The sequence below is a fragment of the Puma concolor genome, chromosome D2, assembly GCF_028749965.1.
Source record: "Puma concolor isolate L17-30 chromosome D2, mPumCon1.1.hap2, whole genome shotgun sequence".
NCBI lineage: Eukaryota > Metazoa > Chordata > Mammalia > Carnivora > Felidae > Puma > Puma concolor.
This window is the reverse complement of record NC_141677.1, coordinates 74,992,630-75,016,187: the sequence shown is the minus strand read 5'-3', so window position 1 is coordinate 75,016,187 and position 23,558 is coordinate 74,992,630. Positions and strand designations below refer to the sequence as shown.

At 39.7% G+C, this 23,558-nt stretch overlaps 1 protein-coding gene across 1 annotated transcript in view; it reads left to right on the top strand.

Moving 5' to 3' along the window:
• The window catches only part of PDZD8 (PDZ domain containing 8), a 74,142-nt gene that overhangs the window by 5,622 nt on the left and 44,962 nt on the right, over positions 1-23,558 (top strand). The window contains exon 2 of the mRNA XM_086680972.1: positions 20,478-20,603. Within this exon, the coding sequence (XP_086537098.1) occupies positions 20,478-20,603 (126 nt within the window). The remainder of the gene's footprint in view (positions 1-20,477; positions 20,604-23,558) is intronic.

The window sequence follows — 23,558 nt, the reverse complement described above, 5'->3', positions numbered from 1 at the left end:
TGCAGTACAGTGATAGTAAGTACATAGTGGCTGCTTTTCACTTAAGTTTGGTGGCTTTTTGCTTTAGTGTGAAATAAGTCGTTAACTATGTAAGCATATACTTCTCTGATTGACAAATAAGGGGATATCTACTTAATGAGATTTGAATTTAACGAATGCATATGGAACAGTTATTTGGGAGAAAACTTCACTCTTCAAGTTCATAGAATATCTTCTGAACGTGACTGTTTTTGTCCTAACTGTTCTGTTCTTTTACTCCTGAAAAGCATTCTGCTCTGTATTTGTGGAAATTTTTCAAATATTCCTATAGACTAGGGACCAAAAGACCAGGTGTGTTTAGTTAGGTAGAGCTTTTTAGCATGTTGGTATTTACCTATATCTTCTCTAAATATACCATTAATTTCAGAGGACTAAATTAGGCTTGGTCTGAAAAGCCTCATACTCTGTAATGTGGTTTGTAATTGAATTCCTTTCTCTTTTGTCTTCTGAGATGATGAAGAAAAACATTTACTCTGATTGTTAATTATAGCATTTTCATTTTACTGATTATTTGAAGTAAACATGGCTTTGAGTTATGTCTTAAAATTTTTCAAAGTAAATTCACTGAAAGCTGTCAAAATCATTTGTAAGGTGTAATGTCCTATATTTACTCACTTTCTCTTTCATACTCTTTCTATATATGGACAACTTTTAAAAGGTGTCTTAGGGTAGAAAATACTTGAAAATAGCCTCTAAAATCCTTAGTGATTATAGGAATCATAGTTTTACTTAATAACAATTAGTAGAAATACAGTCTTTGATTCTTGGGGAAAGTACAGACAAGGACATTATTGTATCACTCTAGCTGTTCTGGAATAATGATGTAGTAGCTAATTTTTTAATTGTGCTTTTACTTTTATTGCTGCTCAGATGAATATTTTTATATAAATAGAATTCAAGGACTATTGTCTTAGATAAATAAAATCATTTCTAAAATACTTATTTTCAGGGATGCCTGGGTGACTCAGTCGGTTAAGTGTGTGACTTCAGCTCAGGTCATGATCTCGTGGTCCATGAGTTCGAGCCCTGCATGGTGCTCTGTGCTGACAGCTCAGAGCCTGGAGTCAGCTTTGGATTCTGTGTCTCCCTCCCTCTATGCCCCTCCCTCCCTCCCCCCCCCAAAAAAAATAAATAAACATTGGGGCGCCCGGGTGGCTCAGTTGGTTAAGCATCCAACTTTGGCTCAGGTCATGATCTCATGGTTCGTGGGTTCAAGCCCCACGTCAGGCTCTGTGCTGACAGCTTGGAGCCTGCTCTGGATTCTGTCTCCCTCTCTCTCTGCCCCACCCCCACTTGTGCTCTCTCAAAAATGAATAAACATTAAAAAAATTTTTTAACTATATAAACATTAAAAAAACTAAAATACTTATTTTCAATAACTGTTTCCTGAAGACTGTCATACCTAGCTAGTGTTGTGATAGGTATGGTGAAGGATAAAAATGGTTATAACAGGGGCGCCTGGGTGGCGCAGTCGGTTAAGCGTCCGACTTCAGCCAGGTCACGATCTCGCGGTCCGTGAGTTCGAGCCCCGCGTCAGGCTCTGGGCTGATGGCTCAGAGCCTGGAGCCTGTTTCCGATTCTGTGTCTCCCTCTCTCTCTGCCCCTCCCCCATTCATGCTCTGTCTCTCTCTGTCCCAAAAAATAAACGTTGAAAAAAAAATTTTTTTTTAAATAAAAAAAAATGGTTATAACATAGTTAGCTGGTTAGTCTTTCTGGAGAAAACAAAGAACAATGGAAGCTCAACATAATGGCATTTTGGATGTATTTGAAACCTTCAGTTTTGTGAGGAATAGGAAGAGGAGATCAGTATCTCTGCTGATGACTTTGGGCTGTGTAATATTTTGTAACCTTAGGGTCCCTGGTACATGTAAGTATACTTCAGCTGATGCTGGTTTTACTTCTTGCAAGTTGGGTTTTCTTAAGCTTCTTTGAATTATTATGATCTGGGCACTTATAACTATTTAGATGGAAAATAATGTATTGATAAATCTTTGCTCTAGAAATTTAATTCACACATTGAAGGGAGAAGAGTAATGACGAGGAGACTGTTAGATTCTCATCAGTAACGTGCAGGTTTGCTGGTTGTCCAGGAAAACTCCAGTTTGTTCCTGGAAATAGCCAAAACAGATCATTACAAAGTAGTTTGTATGGGAGGAGCATGCCTGCTGATCAGCACTTCATATTGACTTACAAGTACTACTAACGATTATCATATGAGGCAGGGGCAAGAATCATAAAATCAGTTTCCTAAACTATATGCCAGGCATTGTGTGGGCGGTTCAACATACTTGCTGCCTCACTTAATATTTAAAACTACTTTACGGGAGAGTTGAGTATCTCATTTTTAAAGATGTGGAAACTTGAGACTTAAGAGGGGGTTAGTGACTTTCTTGAAATCCTCAGGAAAAAGAAGAAAAAAGAAAAAGAAGTCTGGACTCCCAAAGCCCGTGCTGTGTTGTTTCGGCAGAGATCTCTAAAACAAGCTGGTATTAGGCCCATGAGTTAAGAATGGTTTTTACATTCTAAACTTTACATTTAAAGTTGTTCAGAGAACAATATGAAACAGACCATATGCACCCACAGATTCTAGAATATAAACTATCTGGCTCTTTATAAAAAAAAGTTTGCTCTAAACTCTTAAAAAAAGAAGAAACTAAAAAACAGGACAAAAGCTATGCTTTAAATGTCTACAGAAAAGGAGCAGATGTACATATATGTTGAAAGTACTTTTAAGCCTTTTTTTGAGGGTTTTATCTTTTTGGAAAGCTAATAAGAACTGTGGCTCTCTGCAGAAAAATGTATACACAGATTTTTGTTTGATTTCATGAAATTTATAGTCCCCTCCAAACCTGCCTGGAGTCCTTAGACTCCAGGTTGAGTAGTAAGTACAGACAGACAGGTACAACTTTGTTGCTGTAAGTATAACAAAACTAATGTGCTTAAATATTAAGCACTTTAATAATTTTGTTGGCCTTCTTAGAAGGTATACAGGATTCATATGGCTCAGACATTCCTAAAAAACCTCTATTCAAGAAAGTGTGACCAGTCTCTTTTTTTTTTTTCTCCTCTTAGTAAAATGCCATACAGCAGGCTGAGCCTTTTTGAATCAGTTGTTCAGTAAGAATATCTGACATTTCAAGTTAGAGTTTCTACCACTCAATACCATGTTTAGAAGTTAAATATTGCCCTTACATTTCTTCCTATCGTATTCTCCATTTTCTCAGAACAATGTCACCAGGAAACAAGTGCAGTTAAATCCCTTTGTTCTGTTTCTGGAGTCCTAGGACCTACCAGCACTTTTGGCATGGCATCAGAGCACATCATACTTCACTGGAGAGTCATAAAGCAACTACCTAGTTATTAGTAGAAGTTTTACAGAAGTTTAGTTTGAAAATGTTCCTTGCCAAATTGCTAAGACTCGGATAAAACCACATACTTACGGTAGTTGTAGTAGGGAAGAAGGAGGTATAGGTGTTAATTACTTACCTTCAGATGAGTAGAAATGCAGGTGCTAAGTAGAGACTGCCACTACTATGGAATTATTTTATTCTTTTGGGTTGAGGCCAGAGAGAAGTACTTAGTTGTCTGTCTCAGTCCATAGAGCTTTGGGGATAATATGTACCTGACTTCACTCTCCCAAGCAAGAACCCTTGAACAAAGGGCTTTCTCTTCCCTAGTTTCAGTTTTTATATCTGTAAAATGGAAACAAATAGTATCTATCTAATTGGAGATATTAAATGTCACATATAGGACACCTACTGAATAAACTTCTGTATCTGGTTTAATAACTAAGTGAATACACGTTTATTGATTATCCTATATCTGTCAGACATTTTACTAGAGATATGTCAGATATTTGCTAGGTGACACATTAAACTTGTTTCCCCTTTCAAAGGTATGTGTGGGTCTAACTCATTCACCACTTTACTTCACTCCTGGCCATGTCTCCAGTTCTGACCTTATCTTCTATAACTCTTCTTTCACTTAGTCTGTTCTGGCCTCCTGGCTGTCCTCACACTCCAAGCATGCGCCCATCACAAGGGCCTTCCTGGTTTTTCTTCAGGAATGTTTTTCCCACAGACAGCCGAAGAGCTCAAAACATCATTTTTCTTGTCCCTGCCTAAATAGCGTCTTTTCGCCATCCTATAGAAAAAAGCACGTTAGCCCTTTAAATGCAGAACTTTTTTGTGTGTGTACGAACTTACTGACGTGTGTGTGTGTGTGTGTGTGTGTGTGTGTGTGTGTGTGTGTGTGTAGATAGAAATTGCCCAGATCCTGAGAGTATGCTTGATAGATTTTCACAAAGTGACCTCAGCTATGTAACTGAAGTGCTGGAATTTTGAGTTCAGTCTAAAGAATTCTGTATCCTTTGAATTTCATAAACAGATGTACAAAACATTTTAACCTTTTTTTAAAAAATGGTGTAAGGTTGTCATTATAAACACAGTTAGGCTGCTAGTTTGTGACCTAAATTCTGATTGTAAAGTCAGTATCGAAGAGGAGCGCGCGCACACACACACACACACACACACACACACACCCCCCATACTACATCACACCACACATAACACAAATAATGCTGATGAAAATCTCCAGCAGTTCACAGCTCTGAGTTAAGGTCTGTTGGGCACCTTATGGGCACCAGCTCTATTTCCACACGCAAACAAAAACAAAACCTGCATGTGTTTGCAACTTTCTCTGACCCTCCAGAAGCTGTGGCTTTCAATTTCGTATTCTTAGGAAAGGTCAGTATAGATAAACTGTAGATGATCCTTTCCTTGGACTGATAAAGAAAAACAGAACTGATTTTCGCTGGTCTGGTGCATAATTTTTTCATGAAACCAGCAGACTGCTTTAGAACATGTATTTCTTTCTTCTTTAATCAGTACATTGGGTATTTATGCCCATGAATTCTTCATGTATTGTCTGGAGAATGGAGGTGATGATATGGTGAGTAGAGTATTGAGATGTCTATGCTTTGGTTTGCATATCTTTGAGAAAAGAGCTAGAAAATGGCCCACTGCCCAGCATAATTAGTTCTTGTTGGCATGCACTTAAAAACAAGAATGCTATGATTAGCACAATAAAAATGTTTTGATTGAGTATTTTCCTTTGTATTAAGTACCTGTATGCGTACTTGGTTCACTGGCAAGGTACATGCCAGTGAAACAGGTATTTGTGACCTCAGATGTTTAGAAGCCATTTCTCATAGGATCAGCTCCCACATCATTCCTAATTGTAAACTGCAATTGTAAGCGATTTTTGCTGTAAAATCTTAAATAGTGATAATGACATATTTTTATTTAGTAGCTGGCTATAAGAATCTATATTTGAAAAAATAACTGTGCTCTGTTCTTAGATACAGCTATTTCATTTAGGCATCAATATCTACCAAATAATGCCTCTGGTGTTTGTGTTATGTGCTTACTCTCCTTTTCACGCGATAGTCTTTTGTGTGTACTGGATTATGCTCATACTCATCACTAAGGATGATTGTGGTTGCTGACTACGCAGTCTCTGCTACCTTAGTTATTTGGTCAAGCAAGTGAATAATTCAGAGCTTTTAGTTCTGTGAAACTTGCTGTGGCTGAAGTAAGAGCCATTCTATTATAGCTAATTTCACTGTATGATAATCATTTTTATAATGCACTAAAAGCCTTATTTTGTTCTTACCATTAGGTATAATCTGTAAGATTTAGGACAGGTGATGTTTGGTCTATTCTAATATTTGGAAAGGTTATTAGTTCTCAGTATTTAACTTTGGGTTTTAGTCAGGACTCCATTGCAACCTTTTGACATAGGAAGAATTGAAATGTTTGTAGCAAACTGTGTGTCATTCATTTACTAATACTGGAGTGGCAGATAGTACAGATTGAATTGAGTTCAGGTATTCTGAAATTAGTGACGTATAAGGAGAAAATTCCTGACAGTCTTAGTCTGTAATAAAGCCCATGAATACAATTTATCTAAATTTTAAGCCATTTTTTAGTAAACTATTTTTTTTAAATATTTGAGTAAGTTACTCAAAATGTTTGGAATTCTTAATGCTACCAATTTAGGATTTGGACTCCATTATTCTGAGAATCATGCTAGTAAACAGCATTTATTAGACCACAGTCTGTGCTGTTAACTGTTGGGGTGTCTTGGGGATGCTCTGTGCTCTTACGGTTTCTCTGGAAAGTAGCTTAGCCTCTTTGCCCTGAAACTGTAGGATTAGATGACTGGGAATTACTTTTGTATTTCTGAAATTACTGTTGATTTGTTGATTTAGTGTATCCTTGGGTAAGTCTTGCAACTTGTTATTTTTAAGACTGAATGAAAATTAAAGTTTTTAAAATTTTTAGAAAAAATTATGTAATTATGAGGTGGCATTATTATTCACTTATCTGTTATTTCTGCAGAGGTCTCATGTTTGGATTTCTCTCAAATATACCGGTACAATTCTTCTTAAAAATATTTACTAAGTTAAAGAAATATTTAATAAGTTCCAACTTGAGGTAAGAGAAGCAGAGATACAGATAATATTAAAACCATTTATACTTCAGAATATGCTTTGCTACTTTTATTTGGATAGAGAAAACTTAGGAGAAAGCTGGACAGTTATAACCTTAAAGCATTAACTTTCTCCTCGTTTCTCGTTTAGATCTTTTCCTCCATGTCTTGAATGGAGTTTTTGTCCGTTTGATGCATCTCACTGGCTTAAGAAGACCTGACCTCTGTATTATATACTTCATTTTTCATGTCTTTATCATAGTAGGGAGGTGATAATTTTGCTTTAAGAGGTTTTCTCTTCCTCTATCCACTAGAGTTTAGAAGAGATTCAATTTACCCCATAAATGTGTGGTACCATCTTTGTCCAGGGCACTACACATTGCAAAGAGATTTAGTGGTAGGAGGGAATAAATAAAACACTCCTTCCTTAAATGTTTTTTTAATCCAGTAGTGAGAAACAGTGTACTTAAAGTAAGATAACAGGTTAGAACTTAGAATTGAAGAAGAATTGCCATGATAGCTGTTAACTTTTTCTGTTAAGTTTTTAACTCTGTAGTTTTCTTTTTTCTTTTCTTAAGTGTATTTCTTTATTTGAGGGAGAGATGAGAGCATGAGCTGGTGAGGGGCAGAAAGAAAGGGAGAGAGAGTGAATCCCAAGCAAGCTCTGAGCTGACAGTGAAGGAGCCCAACATGGGTTTGAGCTCACGAACCGTGAGATCATGAGCTGAGCTGAAACCAAGAGTTGGACTCATAACTGACTGAGCCACCCAGGCGCCCCACTCAGTGAGTGGTTTTCAAAGTGTGGTTTGAGGACCGCTTTGGGTCTCCACGACCCTTACAGGAGGAGTCTACCATGTCAAAACGATTCTCATGGTAATACAGAAATGCTATTTGCCTTTTTCAGTGCCATTCTCTTACAAGGTACAGTGGTGTTTTCCAAGAGTTATATGATGTGTGAGGACGTCATCACCCAGACAGTTGATGGAATGTGAGCTTGTGGATTCTTATGTTTAAAAGTGTTATTTTTAATTTCTAACGTGGTAGATGTCTATATAACCCATAAACAATGGGTCTTTGGAGTCCTTAATAATTTTTAAAATGTGTAGGGGTCCTGTGAACCAGGTATTTGAGAACTGCTGATATAATCTCAAATGTGTTTATTTTTACCGTTTATAAAGGAGGAACCTCTGTTGCCTCGCTTCCTGAGTCAGCTTGAATGAACATTTCAAACATACATTTTCATTTGATTTATAGTATTTACATCTTGGTGTTGTAAGGAGCACAGATTTGAGTGGATCTGTTGCAGTTATGATTGTACCATTGTGATCACCGACCGATCACAGAAAGCCACTTGAACTTCCTCATCCTTAATTTCTTCATCTATAAACTAAGACTTACAGTGCCGTATGTTGTTATGAATCATGAGAATCACAGATATACGTGAAGGTATTATATAATTTATAGACATGCTAGAAACCAATAAAATAGTAACTTTTATATTCTCTTACTCTAAAGTGTGTGTTGGGGGAGCTGGCAGAGAGGAGTGGGGATTTGAATTTGAGGACAGCTCTTCTCATGGTTCTGCCTCCCCCCCCCCCCCCCCCCGCTTTGCGAAAGCTGAGGATTTCAATTTCATTAATCACAGGCTATGGTAAGGGACCCTCACTTTGTGAGTTGTGGTGAACACAAAACCATACGAGATTTATCAGACGTGGTCAAGAGGATTGCTTTGGTTCCCTGAGCGACTCCTGTCACTTGATACTTTGTCTCTCTGGTGCGTAGGATATCGGTTAACATTGACTCACCTTTGAGTCACCACCTATTGAGTTCTCTTGTGAGGGACCTGTGGCCTCTGTCACCACTCTTTTTGTTCAGTGTATATGTAAAACTACCTCAGAGAGTTGTGAAGCATTTTAGATCTTGATTCTTCTATGCAGAATTAGGAGTTTGGGATAAAAGTGAACATTTTGTATGAAGTTGAGGGTATATAGATCCTCGGGGGGAAGTTTTGATAACTGGGTTTGTTGTCCTTGTTAGTTTCATAACTGTTCACCACTACTCTTTTCTCCTTGGGAATACAGGAATTGCAGTCCTTTTCCAAAGTGTAGATTTGTCAGCGTGGTGCACATGCAGGAATTCCATAAATGGAACAATTCTCCATAGGTTTCCTTAAGTCGGTGTCTGACTATATTCAGTTTTCATATATGCTTTAGTTATATAAGTTATGAAGTTTAATGATGCAGAGGTAGAAAGGGAACACCTAGGGTAGGGAGGCCCTACTGGCTATTGTTAATTTGTTTCCCTGCACTTGCAAGTTGATATCCTCTCAAAGAGCACAATTTTTAAAAAACCAACTGGTATCACGACTGAAGTCATGGCCATGTGGAATCTAAAATCCAAGGAAGACAAACAGCTGTGACTTTGAACATCAGACTTGGTGAACGCACACTCCCGAAATGGTTCTTTGTGGAAGGGAAGGAGTTGGCCCTGTGTTAAGTCTCTGGGAGATCAGCCTTAAAATAGATAAATAGAAAATTTGATAGGAAGTATTTGTAGAGCCCCTCACTGTGCCCACTGCTTTATGTGAACTTCCTCATCTCATCCTTAAAATAACCTTATTAAGATAGGTAATAATTATTATCTTACTTTTACAGATGAAGAAACTGAGGCTTTGAGAGTTGAAGTAGCTTGTCCAAGGTCTTAAAGCTAGTAAATGTAAGAACCAAAATTCAAAACCAAGCACCGGCTCTAAAACCTGTGTGCCTAACACTGCTTTAAACTGCCTCGTCAAAAAGAAGCTGAGGAGTGAGGGATGAACAATGCTTTTTATTATTTCACGTAGTCCTTGTAACAGCTCTGAGGTAGGTATAATTATTATCCTTTTTCATATGAGGAAACTGAGGCTTAAAGTCACACTGTGCTCAAGGTTATATTACTGGCAAGTGGCAGAACAGAATCCCAAGCCAAGCTGTTCAAGCTCCAGAGTCTGCTCCTGATCCTGTTCTCCAATAGCTGTCGCGTATGTTTCTTTCCTTCAGGCAGCTGGCGATTTAGTTGGGAGGAGGGGGTGGTGTGAGGGAGAACCAGAGAGAAACAGACATGTAAACAGGGTGATTAGGGGCATAATAGAAGCGTGTAGAAAGTGCTTTTGGAACACAGGCGAGGAAGCAACAGCAGGTGGAGCCTGCCCTTTACAGAGAGGAGGTGAGTGGCGGAAAGCGGCTCACCACGCAGGACTACCTCGGGAATCACAGCGCTTAGCAGGCAGTCTCTCGGGAGAAATGATGTGGCAGTCCTGACCTCGGTAAGCTTGGGGGAGCTCGGTGTGCGAATGGCCTTTGATGTAGTATCGGTTGAATTGTCCAAGTAAAATTGGAACTTTGAAATGTAGGTATAGAAAAGTAAGAGTATTTTGAGCCACACGTGCTTTGTTTTCCCTCTAGCTTACATGGAGTTTTGTGTTAGTGTGCCATAGTTTGCACAATAATGCGCACCAGGGAAGTTACGGGCAGCTGAGGTTTTGTGATACTTAAATAGTCATTTTTTTTTTTTCAACGTTTTTATTTATTTTGGGGACAGAGAGAGACAGAGCATGAATGGGGGAGGGGCAGAGAGAGAGGGAGACACAGAATCGGAAACAGGCTCCAGGCTCCGAGCCATCAGCCCAGAGCCTGACGCGGGGCTCGAACTCACGGACCGCGAGATCGTGACCTGGCTGAAGTCGGACGCTTAACCGACTGCGCCACCCAGGCGCCCCTAAATAGTCATTTTTTAAAGGAATACTGTGCTACCTCTGAAGAAGGGTAAGTAGAGAAACGTTTTGAAGATGATCACCCCTGCTTTATCTAGTTTATATATTTGGTTTAGGAGAATTTAAAGCACACTTAGGTTTTCTGGTTCCTAATGCAAGAGAGCCAAGACTGTCAGACTGAAAGGCAAAAAACACACAATTCCCAGTTGCCTCTTGAGAACTGCTTGTTCTACTCTCTTCCTTAGGCAGGATGCAGTGTTGTTTATATTCCCAAGCCTGAAACAAGACTGTGGTCTTTTGAGTCTGTAAGCACATTGTGGAAAGGGATGAGATGACGTTTGGGCTGACCAGTAAAGGATAGTTTATCTTTAGACACGGGGTGATGGGATGGAGGTATGGTTTGGTGGAAGAAATAGCAGAAGGAACTGAATCAAGACATTGGATGGTATCTTTAAGGATTCCCTGAGGAAGCCAGTTTGATGAGACTTGAGCATGGAGAAGGAAGAAAACCAGGCTTTGTGTGCCTATTACATGTTGGGAGCCCCACTATTTCACGTGTGAACTCTCTAAGTCTTTGTAATTGTCCTATGAAGTAGCTTTTTACTTAAAGAAGCAGAAGGCTTTTGTTTTGGATTTAAAAATACTTTTTTTAAAGAAGAGGAAACCTGACTTCAGAAATCCTAGCCTTGTAAGTCACTAGTGAAAACCCGAACCAGGCCAATGGGGAACACCGAACAAGAGTAGAAGAGACATCTCACCAGTACATAGAAGGGAATGGAGGTGGAACGGATGGGTTGCGAGAAGGGAAAGAGTAAAAGGTAACTTCAGGTTTTCAAGTGTCTATGAAGTCGGTGGTGCCAGTAAGAGAAAACAGGAGAGAAGGAGCCAGTTTCAAGAAAAGGTGTCTAATTTACTTTTAGGCACCAATATATAGAACTTGTAGAAGCAGTGAGAACAAATGATGTTGCTAAAGAAAGTATAGAAGAGAAAGGAGAAAGAAGAGAGAACTGAAATTGTTTTAGTATACTGAATAGATCTCTTCTAATTCTTCATTAGGGAAGATTTAAAACTTATTCAGAAGTTAAGAGAGTAGTTCAGTAAACCCCCATAGTTTGTAGCAGACAGGCATTAACTTATGGCCACTTTGGGGCATCACTGCTCTCCCCTGATTATTTTGAAAAAAATCTCTTGGAGTTGGCCTTGCATGATTCTTATTTTTGTGTTTCTTTTCATGACACCTTCCCTCCTTGACAAAGCCTCGTCCAACCTCTACCTGAGTATTTCTAGAGATAGAAGTTATGCAGTGCATTGAGATAGCTGTGCCTTTTTTTTTTTTTACTAGCTCTAATTGTTAGGAAGTTTTCCCTTTTATTGAGTTGAAGACTTGAGCAGATTTATTACTTTGGCAAAGACACAGAGCCCATGCTGAAGTCAAGAGTAGATTTAGACCTCAGACTATTTTTATATTGGGTTTGTAGTAAACCCTTTTTCTCTAAAGATCACAGTGTTTGCAAACAGTTTTATTGCTGCCATGTGACAGAGATGTCACCAGCTGGCATTCAGGGTGCTTATAGAGCATTCTTGAAGAAACATCTTAGAGAAAAAACATATTTTAGACATTAAAAAAGATTCGGATCCACATATGAGAAGAAGGCTTGGCTTCTCTTGTAGGTGTAAAATTTGAATACTGTATATTTTTAAAATGTTACCAAAGTAATGTACATTTTTAAATTAAACATGTTTTTTTTAACTTTTACTAAAATACAACTCATCACTTAAAATGTGCACTATTATAAAATTCATTTCAATGCATTTTTACAAAGTGAACAGAACAGCATTCAGAACAAGCGATAGAATATTACCAGCAACCAGGAAGTCCCTTGAATGCCACCCAGTCACTACCCTCCCCTCTCTCAACGTAGCTCTCTTGACTTCTGTCACCATTGCTTTTGGGTTGGTTTTCTTTCTTTCTTTTTTTTTTTTTTAAATCTGTTTTTGAACTTTATATAAATTGAGCCATGCTGGGTGCACTCATCGTTTTTCTAGCTTCTTTATTTAGCTCAACAGTATGTTTGTGAAATTAATCCATGTTACTGTGCACGGATGTAGTTTGTTCATTATATTTGCTGTGGAGTATTCCACTGTGTGATTGTACTCAGTTTATCCCTTCTACTCGTGATGGACCATTGGATAGCCCTGTTATGAATATTCTTATACATGTCTTGTGGTGACCGTTTGTGCACATTTCTATTGGATGTATCTCGGAGTAGGTTTGCTGGGTCATGGGTTATGCATCTGTTCCGGTTTAGTAAATATTGCCACAGAGTTTTCAAAGTAGTTACAATAGTCTACACTAGCAGTTTCACATCTTCAACATTTGGTATTGTCTTTTCATTTTAGTTAAAGTACATAATTTATTAAAACAATTTTTTTTAATTTTTTATTTATTTTTGAGACAGAGAGAGACAGAACATAAGCAGGGGAGAGGCAGAGAGAGAGAGGGAGACACAGAATCCGAAGCAGGCTTTAGGCTCCGAGCTATCAGCACAGAGCCCGACGCGGGGCTTGAGCCCACAAACCAGGAGATCATGACCTGAGCCGAAGTCGGACGCTTAACTGACGGAGCCACCCAGGCACCCCAAGTTAATGTACATAATTTAAAAATCAAATTAAAAAATCACTTATGACAGGACTTAGTATGAAAGTCAGCAGTCACTTCCCTAAATCCTCTACCTTCCTAACAGAAGTCATACTCTTCAGAATCAACCATTTGTAACTGTTTCTTTAACAAGTTTTAAGAGGTGCTGATTACACAGATTTGGGAGCCTGACTGCTTTGATTCTTATCTTGATTCTTACTGCTTACTAGCTTTATAGCTTCTGTGTCTCCCTTTCCTCATCTACAAAATGAGAATTCATTACATCTCATAGAATTATTAAGAATTAATCATTGTAATGCTTGTTATACAGTAAGCACTTGGTAAAGTTAGCTATGCTAATTAATCATGGCGTTACCTCTTTATTGCTCAGCAATGTCCCATTGCTGTTCTTGATTTAACGTCAGACACTGTCTGTTGATTGACTTCCTTCTGAGGTAGGTGAGGATTTAGCTAGGTGATGGCCTCTTGTGTCTTCCCTTCTGCCTTTTCCTGATTCAGCTATATCACTGTTTGCAGTTCATGCATTGAACTGCATCCTCATTTGTACATAATCAATAACATTTATGTTCTGTTCAGAGTTCTCTTCCTTGACCGGTCTATGTATTTACATTGTTACTACGTCTGCATAATTTTTCTTTATTGTAGAGCTACCTAATATGCAGCTTTATGTTTCCTTCTCTGTATTCCAATTTCAAAATCTTTGTGCCATTCAAAACAATATGTCCCTACAGTCAAGTTTGAATTTTTTTTTTTTTTACCTAATTGCCTTAACCAAATTTTCAAGATTTAACTGAAAAATTAACCTCTCCCTTCTCGTTCCTTCTGCCTATCTTATTCATTCCCCTTATTTCCTAGAGATCTTCTCGGAGCCTTCATCACCCATTTCAAACCAGGCTTGTCTCTTGGCTTGCCACACACCTGTCATCTGGGTTTAGGAGATCATTGCTTTCTGGACTTGGATCGACTCTTTTCTGGGTCGCTTGTTTCTTGGTTTATGCCCTCATTTTGCTGGCATTTATTTTCATGTAACTTTTTAATAAAGGATGCAGTCTCCAGCAGTCTCTTTGTTTTCTTCTGTACCTGTTTCCTTATCTGTGTGAAATGCAGAAATGATTTGCAGACTGTGCTTCCCCATGTTACTTTGTGGATCAAGCACAGTAATATACGTGAAACCGTGAGCGTCCTTGCCGGGTACCTTCAGGCCAGGTTTAGTGTGTTATTCCAGCAGAAAACTGGGTGGTAATCAGATCAACCTCAGGGACTACAGACCAGGCTCTGGAGTTAACATTTGCATTCTGTTGTGGACTGAATTGTTTCCCCCAGAATTGGTATGTTGAAGCCCTAACCCTCAGCACAGCGGTATTTGAGGTGGGGCCCTTAAGGAGGTAATTAAGGTCCTTAAGTGAGGTCATAAGGATGGAACTCTAATCCAGTAGGACCAGTGTCTTTGTAAGAAAAGGAATGAACATCAGGAGTGGGTGTGCAGAGAGAAAAGCCATGAGAGATTACAGCAAGAAGGTGCCTGTCTGCAAGCCAAGGAGAGAGGCTCATTAGAAACCAAACCTCCTATCGCCTTAGTGGTGGACTTCCGCCTCCAGAACTAGGAGAAAATACATTTCTGTTTAAGCCACCCAGCGTGTGGTATTCTGTTTGGGCAGCCCTAGCAGGCTAATGCCGGTTTTGCCTTCAGTGTGTAGGATATATGAGGCCTCTACGACTGTTGCTTTATGTACAGTGTGCTAATGCCTTGTTTGGGGGCTGTTGTAAGTATTAGGTGAGCAAATAAATGCTTTGAGTCAGTACCTGATATAGTGACTATTCAATAAATCTTTGTTTTTCATAAGCCTTAAAAGTGGCTCTAAGTTTTTTTTAACAGAGGTGTGTCATTTATGGTTTTATTTCTTATTTAAATACCAAACATTTACATATCAAAGCAATGACAAAAGAAATTATTTCTGGGTAAACTGGGTTGGGATTTTTCTTTTTCTTTTTTCTTTTTTTAATTTTTTGTTTTATGTTTGTTCATTTTTGAAAGACAGAGACAGAGCACAAGCAGGGGTGGGGCGGAGAGAGAGGGGGACACAGAATCCAAAGCAGGCTCCGAGCTGTCAGCACAAAGCCCGACACGGGGCTCGAATTCACAAACCACAAGATCATGACCTGAGCTAAAGTCGGACATTCAACCGACTGAGCCACCCAGGCGCCTCCTGGGTTGGGATTTTTCTTAACAGCTTTATTCAGATATAATTCATATTCCATAAACTTACGTTTTTAAAGCTTACATACCAGTGACTTTTAATATATTCACAGATATGTACGACCATCACCACAGTCCATTTTAGAAGTTTTATCACCACAAAAAAGAAAACCCCGTACCCTTCAGCTATCCTTCTCCTAACCCCCCTACCACCCCAACCCTAAATATGAATGTACTTTCTGCCTCTATAGATTTCCCTATTCTGGATTTTTATATGAATGGAATCATATAATTTGTGGCTTTGGGGCTTACTGGCTGCCTCTGTTATTTCTGTGTTTTTTCCCTTCCCCTCTTTCTTTCCTCCTCTCTTCTCTCTTTCCCTTCCTTTGGCACTCCCATTATGTGTGTTAGTGTGCTTAATGGTCTCCTAGATTTCTCTAAGACTCAGTTCATTGTTTGTTGTTATTTTTCCTGGCTGTTCTTTGGCTTGTGTAACTTCTGTTGCTCTATCTTCAAATTCATTAAGTCTTTTCTTCTGTCAGTTCATATTTATGGTTGAGAACCCTTTTGGTGGTGAAATCTTTTTCTTTCTTTTTTTTCTTTTCCTTTTTTTTTTTCTTTTTTTTCTTTTAGTGAGAGAGCAAGAATCTCAAGCAGGCTCCATGCTGTAGGGTTCCATCCCACAGCCCTTGGTTGGGATCATGACCAGAGCCAAAATCAAGAGTCAGATGCTCGACCAACTAGGCCACCCGGGTTTAGTGCGTTACTCCAGCAGAAAACTGGGTGGTAATCAAATCAACCTCAGGGGCTACAGACCAGGCTCTACAGTTACATTTCAGGTGCCCTGAAATTTTTTATTTCCATTTTTAGTTTTCAACCCCAGAATTCCCACTTGGTTCTTTTTTTAATGTAACTCCTATATTTTTTATTGATAGTCTCTATTTGGTGTGACATTGTCATAATACCTCCCTTTACTGCTTTAATCATGCTGTTAAACATGTCTTGTGAACATATTTCTAATGGCTCTTTTGAAGTCTTTTTCTGTTCAGTCCAGCACCTGGTCATTCTTCCTGGCGGTTTGTGTTGCCTGTTCTGCTTCAGGGGTCATGCTTTCTCGATTCTTTGCAAGCTTCACAATTTTGGTTGGAAATCAGATATTTAGATAATCTATTGTAGCAGCTTTGAGCACCGGTCCCGCTCTCCCAGGGCTTATTGTTTATTTGTTTTTTAGTGATTGCCTGGGTTCTTTTAGTGCCATCTACCCCTCACCCTATCGTTTTCAACAGTGCCCCGGGGGCACATACTGTTCCACCAACGAATCCAGTCACATTGTGGCTTCTTTCAAGGAATAATTTTTGAGGTCAGCGTTTGGTACTTGTTCTGACCTCAGGAGAGATCCTCCCCCCGTCTTATTTCCTGTGATCAGGGCAGCCTTTATTTAGGCTGCATCTTCGTTAAATCCGTGAATCTCCCGGCTGCCTTTCGTCACCACCTCCCTCGTTCTTGAGAGCACACGTAGGGTTTGAGCTTCTCCATATTCTTTGGTGTATGAAGTTAGCTCCTCGGGAAGAGGTTAGGAGCTTTTTTAAAGCCCGCCTTTCCCTTTCCTACCCCTTAGCAAAATCTTTTGAGCCAGGGCACTGGGGCTGGGGACAATGGCCGGCTTCTCCGTGAGTGAGTGCCACTCCCACTCCAGAAGCTGGGTGCGAGGGGGCTCGGGGGTGGCAGCAGCCTGGCCCCTCTGGGCACAGAACCGTTGGATCCTGGGGCAGAGCGAGGACGATGAGGGCTCCGGTGGGCTCCGGCCCACAGATTGGGGCCTTTCAAGGAAGGGAGCTCCCATCTCTCGACTGGCCTGGCGCTTAGCCTCAGTGCTGGGCAGCAGGGGGCTGGATGAGAAACACTGCTGCCCTCTTCTCTCTCTCTCTCTCTCTCTCTCTCCCTCTCCCTCTCCCTCTCCCCCCCCCCCCCCCCCCCCCCCCCGGGAGAAAGGCCTCGGGAGTGGAGGTGAGACCGCCATGTGCCCAGCTGCAAGCAGTCTGGAGGTCTGGAGACGAATCTCTTCCTTGTTCAGCCTGCTGGAGTGGGGGGGCGGGGGGCCGTCTTGGTTTAGACACCACACACTCTCACTTTTCTTAACCAAATTTTCTTTTTTTTTTTAAATTTTTTTTTTTTCAACGTTTATTTATTTTTGGGACAGAGAGAGACAGAGCATGAACGGGGGAGGGTCAGAGAGAGAGGGAGACACAGAATCGGAAACAGGCTCCAGGCTCTGAGCCATCAGCCCAGAGCCCGACGCGGGGCTCGAACTCACGGACCGCGAGATCGTGACCTGGCTGAAGTCGGACGCTTAACCGACTGCGCCACCCAGGCGCCCCTCTTAACCAAATTTTCTAGTCAAGAAAATTGATGAATAGAAGTTCTTCCCTTTGCTGTTTACCATTAGGGCCATTTCTGAGGCTTGAAGTGTTCTGTTTCTGTGTCTGTGTTAATGACTTGCATCAGTGTTATTGCAGAGTGGGTCAGTGGATCTCTTTTGCTGTCATTTTATTTTTTAAATTTAATTAATTTAATGTTTGAGAGAGAGCGTGTGTGTGCACACAAGCAGGGAAGGGGCAGAAGGAGAGGGAGAGAGAATCTTAAGCAGGCTCTGGTGGGGGCAGGGGGTGGGGGGTGGGCTTGATCTCATGACTGACGCTGAGTGAGATCACCACCTGACCCGAAATCAAGAGGCCAATGCTTAACCGACTGAGCCACCCAGGCACCCCCCCCCCCCCCCCCCGTGCTGTCATTTTAGAAGTTGATCTTTCTGGGTTGGTTTTTTAAGGCTTCCACAGGAGGAAGTACAGGTAGCTTGTTCAGGGAGCTTGAGTGAGAAAACAGTGACATGTTTGATAGGCTAACAGAAGAAAGGCTAATGAATCCTGAGGAAGGATAGTGCAGTCGGATGGGAAGATAAAACTAAGGGGTAGAAGTAGCCTGCTTTGCTGTTTGGATTTCTTTATTGGTTTGAGATACTTAAAGGCTTAGACTTCAAATTTTTGAAAACAGTGTCCTTAGAGAATGCAAATGTGTGGATTCTGTTTATTAGCTTGGTGAACAAATAGCTTTATCCCAGTGTTTAGTGTATTATTTTTAAATGGAATACATTTTTTCTGATTTTAATGTCCTTTTGTGCATAAACACTTTTAGCAAATGCTGCTAGAAGCATTAATAAACCAAATTAGATTTTATTCCATAGAACATTGAAGTCACACACCTGTGGGAAAATATTCTTGCTGAATTGTAAGTTTATACATGACAAGAAAAGTTGATTCATAGAGCAGCTTTGATTTAGCTGCATTATTATATTCAAAGTTGGTTGTGTATATAGTATAGTGATCTTTGTAATGTTTCACAGAGTGACAGTCACATGTTCTACAGGAGCCATGAGGCTTGTGTGTTAAAAGCACTCAGCTACAACATTGTATTAGCATGATGAATTTAGTTCCTAATTTTCTTTTTCCTTTCAAAAATTTGGTGCGAGTTTGAACCAAATGACTTCAAATGCAAATTAAGGAGCTGAAGAGGACTTTCTGTTTCCCATCTAGTTCAGAAGCAGGAGAAAAGCTCAGGACATTGTTTGTGTATCTATCTGTCCCTAAAAAGATTTTCCTTTAATCCTTTTCACGGGGAAGCCATAAAACAGTATTTCTCCCCCTATGTCAATATCTTCCCGTATGAACTATAGTAGGCTATTATTTTCTAAATGTTTATTTCATTTTTAGCATTGGATTTTTATAAATAAGCTGAACACATACTTGAGTCCTGATGGTGTGCATGAAGGGTACAAACAGTCGTGAGCATGTCACATTTGAGATTTCAAAGCGTAAATGCACAGCAATTTAAGTGACTGCAAAATAAAGAGTGAAAACAGTGCGTGTGCTCTGCTGTGATCTAGGACCTAAAGCCGATTATAGAAAGTGTTTAGGATTTGTCTAGGCTTGCAGAAGTAGGGAAAACATCCAGTTGGTTCGAAAGACCTGAGAGCTGGAATATGCGTGGTATCTTCTGGGTACTTGAGGTGACTGCACTTGCTAGAAAGGAAGGTTTCTTTTTTAAAAATTTTTTTTTCAACGTTTTTTATTTATTTTTGGGACAGAGAGAGACAGAGCATGAACGGGGGAGGGGCAGAGAGAGAGGGAGACACAGAGTCGGAAACAGGCTCCAGGCTCCGAGCCATCAGCCCAGAGCCTGACGCGGGGCTCGAACTCAGGGACCGCGAGATCGTGACCTGGCTGAAGTCGGACGCTTAACCGACTGCGCCACCCAGGCGCCCCGAAAGGAAGGTTTCTAATAGCGAAAAATGCCACTGGGAAAATAAATTGTGGTGGACCCTGAATGTGAGAAACCAAGGACTTTTGACTGTCTTTTTTGTGTGAGGTTAGTGAGAAGCGCTGAAGTTTGAAGCAGACAAATGCTGGATCCAGTAACAGTGTATAAGGGGAATTGAAAACTATACACTCCCGAGCCCAATTTTCTCTCATTTTCTTTGTCCTTTGCTTTAATGGAGGAGTATGAATTGTGTTTCAAATTAAAGATTTTAAAGGCTACAGTTCATAACTCAGCACAAGCTTCTCCGTGAAAACCAAAGTGTTAAACAATAAGCACATAGGACAAGCCTGAATTATTCATAGGTAACCGAAGTGTTATGTAATTTGGGCTTTGATGGAATCATGCTAGCTTGAATCCTGGTACTGCCACCCACCATGTGACATTGAACAAATCCTTTAACCTGTGAGGCTCGCTGTTCTCATCTGGGGAGGGAAGCTAGTCTATCAGCCCTCTCAGTATTGTGAGCTTGGAAAGCTTTAGCACACTGTCTGGCAAATAGTAAACGATTCTGATGCTATCCTTGCCGTCACTGATTGTTGTTGATGTCGTTGTGATGAGTAATCATTATCATGTGCTAATTACTGTCAATTGTATTGTTTCCATGAAAAATGCATTCTGAATTTTGATCTTGTACTGTAGGGACACTCTTCCATCTAGTCCAGAAAGAATCACTCTCCTGCCCCACCCAAGTTTTAGGGCCTAATGGGGATCTTCAGATTTTCTTGTTCTTTTTTCTAAGTGTCCTGCCTTGTCACCGAGAGCATGCCAAAAACCCAGGGGGGTCTGGGTGCCACAGAGAAGGTACCATCTGCTGCCAGTTGAGTGTGATAAGCTTTGGATTTATGGAGCACGGGCAGTTTAGGTTTTCGTTTTGTGTTGTTTTCCTACAGATAGGTTTTGTTATTATGCGTTAAGCTGTGGTGTTTCTTGTTCAAAAATTTAGACTTATCTTTACTTTTCTCAGGTTTAAGCCGTTTTTTCCATTCCAAACCTTGCAAGGATTTGAAGAAGATGAAGAAGAACATATCCATATACAACAGTGGGCACTTACCGAAGGCCGTCTCAAAGTTACATTGTTAGAATGTAGCAGGTATGTTCTTTGTTCCCTCATTGCTACATTATGGGAAAGTGCGGTGAAAATTTATGCACACACATTTGTGTTTGTTCCCCCATTGTGTTCATTTATGTATGAACTGTAATTCTTTGACCATGAATTTCATAAAACTAGTCCTTTCCGGCTTGCAAAAAATTTAAACCATATTTTAGAAAGTATTCTAATGGAGAGGATCATTTATTCTTCAGTAAACTTTAGATGCTTGATGCTCTGTTGGCATATTTCTAACTTCCTATTGGAGAGTTGTTATATGTATAACATATATAGTAAATGTTACATAGTATAACATTTTTGAGATTTGTTTGTGATCATTGGAAATACCCTGAAAAGTTGCAAAACCAGACTTAGAAACCCCTGTGATTCTTAAAATTTTAGAGCTGAAAGGCATCTCGGAAATAATCTTGCCCAGCCTCCTTTTTTTACTTTCCCAGCCCCATAAGTCTTAGCTATGTTCATATCCTGCTTAAACTACTTACTACGCTAACATCCTTACTTTTTTCCTCATGCTGGTTACCTGTGTAACCACCAGAATGAGCTTTTTAAAATGCAAATCTTCCTGTCACTTTTCTACTTCAAATTGTTTAAGGGCTTCCCTGTTACTCTTAGAATATAGACGCAAATCCTCGCTATGGCCCACGTGCCCCTCTTGCCTCTCTAGCTTCTTTTTCCTCCCAGCCCCTCACTCCTAGTGCCTCAGCCACATAGGCCTTTCTCAGGAAAGAGTTTGGCAAATGTTTTCTCTCAAGGGCCACATAGTAAATAGTTTAGGCTTTATGATTCAGATGGTCTGTGTGGCATCTACTCAGCTCGCCCTTGTAATATGAAAGCAATCCTAGAAAACAGGTAAACGGATGGGCGTGGTATGGCTGTGTCTCCATAAAGGTCTACATAGGAATTTCATAATTTTCGTGTATCATGACCTACTCCTCTTTTGATTTTTTTTTTTTTCCAATCATTTAAAAATGTAAAAACCGTTGGTAGTTTATAGGCAACACAGAAACAAGCAGGGGGCTGGATTTGGCCCATGGATCATAGTTCACTATTCCCTGCCATAGATATTTTAAAGAACCAAGCTTCTTGTGTTCACAGCCCACTCTATTCCAGGCCGATGGCCTTACCCCATGTTCTGCTCCCGGAAACCAGTCTTCCTTGCTGCATTTCTGTGACACTTGTTTGTACCACTTATTGGGTACTTATCACTTCTATTTTTATTTCCAGCCCATAATAAAAACAAGTGCCTGAGTACACAGTTCTGTTTTGTACCCAGTGTATTTGTGTCCTTGCTGATAGGTTAATTTTTAATATACTAGTAGTATGCTAAGCTTTGTTTTTTTTACCTTGGAATGATTCAGTATTGTATGTCATTATGTCAGAAAGTCTGGTTGCAGAGGATTTTTTTTAATCATAGAAGGACTAAATATGCTGTAGATTTTATAAAAGGGACTGCGTCGTGTGGTAAAATGACATGTACATAAAAACACAGCTCTGCACAAGTCTGAGTTTTAAGTGGCTAAACTAATATGGTATAGTAAGCGTGAATATTAAATACCTAATTAAGATTTAGGCTTCTTCTGACGTCTGGAAGGACATTTTTCAAGTGGTCTGTGTCTCAAGAAGTTTTGGCCTGATGTTCCTTTTTTTCTTTCAGTGAATTTTCTTGTACATTTACATTTCTTATAGATTCAGAATCATAACATTGGATTACTTTTTCCAAAATAATCATAGCAACTTTCAAACATTTGAAGAGCAGTTTTGGACAGAATTTCGTGCTTCTCCTGTATCTACCTACTCATCTACCCATCCCCAGACCTGCAAAGATAGCCTTGAAGAAGATTTATTATACGTTTATTCAACATACATTTGTTTAATATGATGTAGATGAGGTGTAATAAAGAGATACTGTGCTAGGAATTTTTATGTATATATTTATTTTTAAAGTTTATTTGTTTTGAGAGAGACAGTGCAAGCCAAGGAGGGGCAGAGGGAGTCCTGTAAATTCTCTTTTTTAATGTTTTTATTGTTGAGAGAGAGAGAGGGCACGCGCCTGCGTGCGGGGGGTGGGCAGGAGAGAGAGAGAATCCCTGACACGGGATTCGAACTCACAAACCAGGAGATTAAGACCTGAGCTGAAGTCAGGAGCCTGATACTTAACTGACTGAGCCACGCTGGCACCCCTGAATTTTATTACTTTAAAAGTTTTAGGTCTCACACTGTAAAGGGAAGTTCTTTTCAAATTATCTGAAATATAGTTTTGAATTTCCCAGGTAAAACGTTGGGGGCAGAAATACAACTTTGTAAAAATTGGTTCTAACACTTTTTGTCAGAGTTTAAAAAAAACAGTCATTCTGAATTTTTTTTGCACTGACTAACGCTGACTTTCAAACCACAGATGAACTAAATTGCTGTATTCGTAGCACTATTAGAAGACTAAATTCTTTCCAATTAGTGTTGCAGTCATATTACGATTTTTTTTAGGTTTTTAATTTATTTTATAAATTCCATCTTAAAGGATTTGAGATATTTTGCAAACAAAATATAGGCCCATGTGCATTTAAATAGAAGACAAATTATATCTAAAACAACTGGATAGAGAAGAAAAGCTCAGGTTTCCGGCAGCAAAGGAAACTTGATGGACTACTTAGCTCTTATTTCGTGGTATACTGTGCGTGTTTTTTGGAGGAAAAGAAATTCTGGCACTCAAGTCTAGAGGGATTTGTCATATACATCTTTGTGTTAAGACAATGATGTAATGGATACATTTTCTTTTCTTTGGCTGGTTTTATCAACCAGTTAGTCACATTTTAAACAAACTAAGATTATAGTTGGTGAAGGCAAAACTATGAAGTTTTGTTGTGTGAGAGCTTTGTACTCCAAAGTAGTATATTTAGGATAACCTGTCCCTAATTATAGATCGAAGGAGATTCTAATTAA